This window comes from Marmota marmota, unplaced genomic scaffold (genome assembly GCF_001458135.2).
Source record: "Marmota marmota marmota unplaced genomic scaffold, marMar, whole genome shotgun sequence".
NCBI lineage: Eukaryota > Metazoa > Chordata > Mammalia > Rodentia > Sciuridae > Marmota > Marmota marmota.
In genome coordinates, this window is record NW_026000144.1 from 424,423 (window position 1) to 431,636 (window position 7,214).

Genomic DNA, 7,214 nt, shown 5'->3' on the forward strand with positions numbered 1-7,214 from the left:
CCCGTGCCTATGTAAGTTGTTCTTCATTTCATTCAGTAATTCGTGTTTTGGGGCAATACTAGTGAATGACCCTGGGACCTGATGCTCTCATCCAAGTTAAGGGTTCCTCCACTGAGCTATGACCCTTTGCATATCTGCCTCTCCCTCACTCATTCCTCTCTCCCTCTGCCCCTGCCCCTCCCCCCCAGGGCAAAGAGATTGAATTCAGAGATGCTCTACCACTTAAATAATTTCCGTTTCTTGTATGTGTTTACATCCACATGTACTTTTTACTTTTGCAGTAGCTTTCCATTATTTGGCCAGGCTGGCCTTGAACTTGCCATTCTAAGGCTCATTTCCCCTGAGTGACAGTAGAGCTGGGTGCCACCTCTCCTAAGTACACACGGTAAAGCTGAGCCCAGCAACATGCCATTGTTTATGAAGGACCCACTCTGGGTGTGCATTGTGCATGCTGGATATTTGATATTCAACTAAACACATGAGACATTGTTGCTTTGCCATGCAGGCTGATGCCCATCTTCCATTCTAATGACCGGGTTAGCTGTGGAAGTAGCATCATGAGTCCCTGGCCAGTCTGGGCCAATGCACAACCCTGTCTCAAAGTGAAATGAAAAAGTGGTGGGAAATAGAGCTCATTGCTTACCTATCCTGTGTGACAACGTGGGATCCATCCTCACTAATATGAAAAAAGCCAAAAACAAACAAACAAACAAAACACATCCAACAAAGGAATAAAGAATTGGAAAAGACATAGAATTGGAGAGATGGACAGATTTAGGGAAGCCTGTACAGTGGCTGTGGGTTAGCCAAAGCATGCATTTAGGTTAAAATCTATAGCAAGTGCCCAAGAAGAAAAGGAAGGGGAGAGAGGACCCGGGGACACAGCATAGCAGGTGAGCATGGAGCCTTTCTGAAGGAGGTGAGAGGCACTAGAGCAGAAGGGGCACCACAAGGTGAGTTCAGGGCAGCAGTAAAGGGAGGACCAAGGGCAAGAAGAGTTCCAGTTAGCAGGGTGGGGCATCTCTTCCAGGGCTTACTCTGTGCAAGAGAAATCCTGGGATTCTACTGAAGGAAAAGGGCCTGGACAGGAGGTAGGGGAGCATGCTTCATGGCTACAAGGTGGCAGAGGTGGGACACAGGCCTGTTGTGACCGCAGAGCCTCTTCCTAGGGGCTCCAAAGGTGGACGATGTTAGATGGTGTGTAGGCATAGAAAGCTGGCAGCCATCAAGGCTGCTGTGGGTTTCATTCCTTGGTGGCCCAGAGTGAGGCGAGCCAGGGCATGGCTGGCCCTTTTGGGGGAAGCTGAGGAATCTTTGCAATGCAGAGGGCTGCTTCTGGAGCCCAGCTGCTGTTCACTCAGGCCATTCATGGACCCAAGGCCAGAGCTGGCCCTAAACTCTTCAGAGCATGGCTTCACCTGAGTGGACTCAATGCTCAGGGCCATGCCTGGGGTATATGGCCATGAAAGCAGGAGGCCTGTTTCCAAAGAAGAATCCTCTGCTTCATGGGCAGGACTAGCAGGGGATGAGGGTGTTCCACAGAGGCATTGTCTGAATCCACTGTGTGGATGGATCGCTGTCTTCAGCTCCACATTCAGACTCTGAAAGTGAAGGCTAAGTCCTCCAAGTCCTGCCAGGCTCTCTCCCAAGTCTGGGATGGGAATGTATTTCAGCATGGGGCCAGGACTGGTGAAACACCTGTGGGCTCCTTTCCAGAGCATTAGCCTGTGTGTCACAACAAAGCAGGTAGGGAGACCTTGGGTGACCCTCGTGGATGAGCTGAGAAATGTGTGGACTTTTCAGTGAGGCAGTTGAACCTAGGCCAGCAATCCTTCTCTCCCCAGACAGAAATCGGTGCCATGAGATACATTTATTCCCCACAGTCTAACAGTAGCTTTCACAAGAGGATTGGAAATGGAGTCAGGGCCTGCTTGCCTCTCAGAGGAAGTTGGTTGTGATGTAGGAAACTGGAACTGAAGTCTCTGTCCACAGCAGGGGGATGAAATTCTACAGGTGTAAATCCTTGAAGAAAGTGTAGACTCCTTCTTGTGTTTGGGAGGGTTCCGTGAAGATCAGAGCCATTTTGAGTCGCTTCCCCAGAAGTGGCCACCAAAGACAAAAAATCCCCAGCTGCCCTTGTCAGCTTCAGGGTTGTATTTAGTGACAGGGTTCCTGACTGGACTTCCTCCTATCACAGGTCCCAAAGGGGCATGAGAGGCTGGTCCAGGGCACTTTCTCCTTCCCCAAGAAACTGAGTGGTCTAGGGGATGTAATCACCTGAGGCCAGGAACTGAATGCCTGTAGCTTCAGGACACAAGAGGGCAGGATTTTCCATTCCTCTGACTTCTTAGTGGCTTCAAACTCAGGGGCCATTTCCTGTTTGCCAGTGGAATGAAGCCTCAGGGTGGACCAAGCCCATCACCCTTCTGAGTGGCTGCTGGTCTTTCTTGTGGCCTTCAATTCCCAAATGCCACTCTCCAGCATCTATCTTTCCAAGAACACAGATGCAGCCAGGGATGCCCTGTGCTAGGAGCCCGCCCCTCAGGGGTGATTTGGCATGTGAGGAGTGATCTTCCAGTCTTTCCTGGCCAGTGGTCTATGCTGTGCCTCTGACCTTGGCTGGCAGCAGGATGAGCAGCCGCTTAGCTCTGTGTGCACCAGGAAGGTGGACCTGAGGCTCCTGGCATGGGTGGCGAATTCTTGAAGTTCCTTGGGAGCAGGGAAAGGCCTCGGCCTCTTGAGTTGCCCTAAACGGTGAGCACAGGGTGCTCATTCAACACACATTTGGTGAGGGAGTACCCCTGCCAGGAGTGACCACCTGTTCCCTTTCCATTCCCCCACACTGAGTTTTCTGTCCTTGGGCCTGCTCAGAAGCCTTGGCTATTGTATGGATATTGCCTTCTGGGAAGCTTCTTTGCTCCAAATACTGGGGCCTGGTTTCCTCTGTGTTGAAAGAATGGGAGACAACAGTCTTGCCTTCCACTGTGCACCAAACAAACCAAAGTGGCTTGCTGCCACCCTGAAAGAAGCAATGTCGCCTCTCCCTAGAGACGTGGAGGAAGGGGCACTCATGCCCATGCTAGAGACCATGATACTGGACAGACTCTTGACCACTTGACACCATCCTCACTTCTTGATATATTTTGTGCTTGAGTGAATTTTGAAACCCCAATATTTTCACCTATGTGGGGCATTAGGAAATAGAAGCAGAGAAAGGCCAGCTGCTAGTTATTTCCTGGGGCCCCTGGGTCTCTGCCTGCTGCCACTCCACCTATTTTTGTCACACAGCTCGAGAATCCCAGCAGTCCCTCCTGGCTGGGGGGCAATGAACCCACAGAGTCCTGAGACTTCTCATGAGACCATGTTGCAAGCGATACCCCATGACCCTGGCTGTTGCCTCTTTCTCAGAATCCAGGTAGAAGTGATGTGGACCCCGTAGAGGGTAGGGAGCTACAGGACTTGGGCACAGGGCTGCTTTGGAGATTGGGAGCCTTCGTAGTGCACCCACATGATACCATGGAAAGAGACATGGGTACTATTCAAAATCTCCCAGAAGCCACTGGCAGTTCTGGGGTAAATGAAGGCTCTTTCTAAAAACCAGTCCCTACACACTTCCAGTCGTGCACAGTCAGGCACAATCAGAGCCAAGAGAGGAGTCCACTCTCCCTCTCTCACTGTAGGACTCAGGGAGGGGTAGAATTACATGTCATCCCTGGTTCCCCACCTTCCTGTGTTGTGTCACCTCTGTGTTTGTGCATGACAGACACATGACTCCAGCATGAGGGTTGCCCAGGTGGTTCACACATGCATGGGCACATACAGGTGATGACCATCTCCAAAGCAGAGGGTGGAAGGATCCCGAGGATATATTAGGAAGCTCTGGAGAGCCTGTGAGGCCCCCTGGATTCTTGAGACTCACACCTAAGGTCAGAAGGAGGAGATGGGTCTGAACCCAGCTCTGTCTCCCCCAACCAGGGCAGTTGCTGGCAAGACCTGGATCTTCCTGGGGAAGAGATCCAGGCTGTGTTGGCAGAATCTGTCCACTTGTGCATAGGCCATGGAAGATGGCAGCAGCCAGCACCCCAGGTGGCCTTTGGAACCATCTTGTGTGAAAAAGGGACTCAGGTAAGGAGTCCCAGAGGAAGTGACCTCACTTCCTTGGCGATGGAACATATAGAACTTGGAACCCTCCTAGCTAGGTCCCAACAGTCCACCTCCAGCCCCTGTCCATTCACTTGAGTTGACAAGACAAGCAGAGAGCCATGAGCTCTTATGGTCCCGTCCTCGGCGGACACCCTGGCCTCAGGAAAGCCCTTCATAGTGGCCTTTCACGTGTGTGGAGGCGCTGGGTCAGCCGTGGGTCCAGAACACTCTGGCGATTTTTCACAAGGACACTGGAGGTGAGACAAGACAGACAGTTGCAGGTGACCAGAGTCTAACCCGCTTCTGCGACTCCCCTTGGGACAGCCTCAGAGCCTCACCAAATGCGAGTGGGTGTGGGTGCCTGTGTTTCCCTCATTTCAACTGAGAATTAGAAGGGAAGGAAAGCGTTTTGTTTGGGTTTTCACTTGAATGTATGACAGTGAGACATTGTGCAGATGATACTGTTTCCTGGTTGAAATGTCCCTCTTTGATCCCTGAAACTAGGGAGGTGACAAGCGTTCGTCCCTGGCTGTGTCCCGTCTGGTGGACAGTTTCACCTCACTGGTCCGCCAGGAGTTGGAGAAGGACCTCGTGAACGTCCTGCAGAGGGGGCACTCTTCCTGGCTGGAAGGATTGTTGTGCAGACGCCCAAAGGTGCTCAGCATCCAGAAAGTGCTGGAGCTCCTCAGTCAAAAGTGTGTATGACCTCCAGGCCCCGGGACATAGCCATCTCTTGGCGTGGTGGATGGGATGCCGGGCACCACTCTGGACCTCTGGCAACTCTGTGATATTCACAGGATATTCACAGGAGAACCCCGCCAGGGTGTCGAGCCAACCAAGTAGGATGAGCCCTAGGAGTGTAGGTCTCAGGCCTTGTCCACTGGGCCAGGCTTCCAAGGCCTCAGGACTTCCCCCGGGGTGCCTCTCCTGCCCCTGTGGGGAACTCTTCTGCCTCAGCCCAACTGGACAGAGGCCTCAGGAAGAGCAGTTTGCACACTGGGGAAGGAGCATGTGGCTTGCATGTGGAAGGGCCCCTGACCTGCCTGGAGGCAGAGCGGGGACAGCTGGGGTGGATGGAGGGGGACCTGGTTGGGTTTATTCATGGGCCCAATAGATGTGAAGCACCTGCCCTTGGCAGGCACATAGCCTATCCATTAGGAAGCAGTGCACACACACCTCCCAGCTCTCCTGAGCTTTCAGTATTGGCAGAAAGTTAGTCAAAGCCACCAGGCGTCTTGGTGCATGCAGGGCAGAGGATATACGAGGTGACATTCTCCTGGCCTTCTCTAGGTATGAGGACCAGCAGCAATGCATGGAGGAAGTCTTCCTTCCGGGACAGATGTGAGTGGTTTGGGGGCCACGAGAGTGGGCTTCTGACTCCAGGGTCTCTTGGGGAACCTTGGCAGTGGATGGGTGGGCAAAAACGCAGGCGTCCACCTTCTGTGATTTGTGGCACATGGATGTGGTCTGTTGATTTCCCTCTGGAGTGGGCACAGATAGCTGTGGTGGGATTCTGGGTAGCTAAGGACCGCAGGTGGAGCTGGCGCCTCAGAGCCTGGCCCTGTGATCATCCCTCCCCTCCATAGCCAATCCCAGCCACAATGGCCCTCACTTTTCTCTATTGAGGCAAATTTGGGGAGCCCCCGATGCCCAGGAGAGGGGAGCCTCTTACCCACACATGGCCCTCACAGGATGTCCCCCTTCTCGTCCTGCTGCATGGGACCCACTTGGCCACTCTTTGGGAAGCCCATCATCCGGGTGGTCCAAAGGGGCATCCAGCTCAAGGAGATGCCCAGTCACTCATGGCTCCCTGCCCCACTCCTATGTCCCCAGGGCCTTCTGCTCCACTGTCCAAATGTGGCTCTACCTATACCCAGAAGATTTTGTGGGGTCCATGGCCAGCCTGAGGAGTCTCAGGACCTTCTTGCTCCACACCATGCCGGAGTCAGGGCTGACAGTCCAGGTGGAGAGCCTCCTGACAGGGCTGGAGAACACAGATCCCAGTGAGTCCCAGGCTTGTGATGAGGGGGCCTCGGGTGGGTGACTGCATGTGTGTGTCCGGGAAACTCTGCCGCTCCTACTGGGAACTGGCCTGTGGTCCCCAGCCAAATACTCCTGACACCACCTGCAGCTGGAGGGCCCTCGTGCGGGAAGAAGTCCTGGTGCCAGGACAGGGGCTGGGCTCTTCTCACAGCCAGGGTTCTTCTGAGAATCGGGAAAGACCCAGGGAAAGGCAGTCATGTTGGGGCTCTTTTCTCTTGCAGCTGCCTCTCCAGGAAAAACCCTCAATTAAACACGGCCACACACCAGAGGCAGCAGGTCACCCATCTCTCAGGCCAGCACCCACTCCACGTGTGCTGGAAAGTTGACACTGCCCTAGAGCTCATGACTCCTCTGGCCCCTCTACCTTTGTGAGCTCCTGAGGACTATTCAGTTCCAGATCCCCACCACGCCTCTCCTCTTTCTCTCCTCTGGAATTTTCTGGATTTCTAAAATTTATTTATTTCCTTATTTACTTACTTCCTTGTTTATTTATTTATTTTCTTTCTTTCTTTCTTTCTTTCTTTCTTTTATTTGTTTTCTTTATTACTTTTTGTTTATATATTTATTTATTATCTGGTTTTGTTTGAGTTTTGTTTTGTTGTTTCCGGTTCTTTCATTGTTGTTGTTATGGTTATTTCACTATAAGTTTTCATTGTTGAAATAGGAGTGTTAAAAAGTATGGTAATAAAGTTTCACATTGTGTGATATCAAGTTGCCTGCTCAATCCATTCCCGAGGCTGTGCCACCACCAACACTGTGTAGCTGTGGATGGGAGAGACTCCTGAAGAGCACATGGGTCTTGTGGGGGAGAACACACACTGGTCATTCTGGAGGAGGTGAGATAGAGGCCCCTGAGTATGGGTAGAGGTGACTCCCTAAAAGGTTGAGGATTCCATGCCACCAGAAGGGGCTGCTTTTCTGGGGGCAATGTCCTTAGGACCATGCACATGGAATGTAGAATCCAACAGAAGAGGTGTCTTTGCCAGTGTGGTCACACTTAGGTCTCCTGCTCTCCAATGTGGAGTGGA

The 7,214-nt window shown here is 52.4% G+C and overlaps 1 protein-coding gene across 1 annotated transcript; it reads left to right on the forward strand.

Moving 5' to 3' along the window:
• The first annotated feature begins 1,674 nt into the window (after window positions 1–1,674).
• On the forward strand, window positions 1,675–6,466 carry LOC125611447. Its single transcript, XM_048786282.1, has 7 exons — window positions 1,675–1,746; window positions 3,409–3,532; window positions 3,914–4,125; window positions 4,648–4,838; window positions 5,434–5,484; window positions 5,977–6,146; window positions 6,408–6,466. Exons 1-7 carry the CDS (start codon window positions 1,675–1,677, stop codon window positions 6,434–6,436), a joined length of 849 nt encoding a protein of 282 aa, XP_048642239.1. The 3' UTR covers window positions 6,437–6,466.
• Window positions 6,467–7,214: the final 748 nt, after the last annotated feature.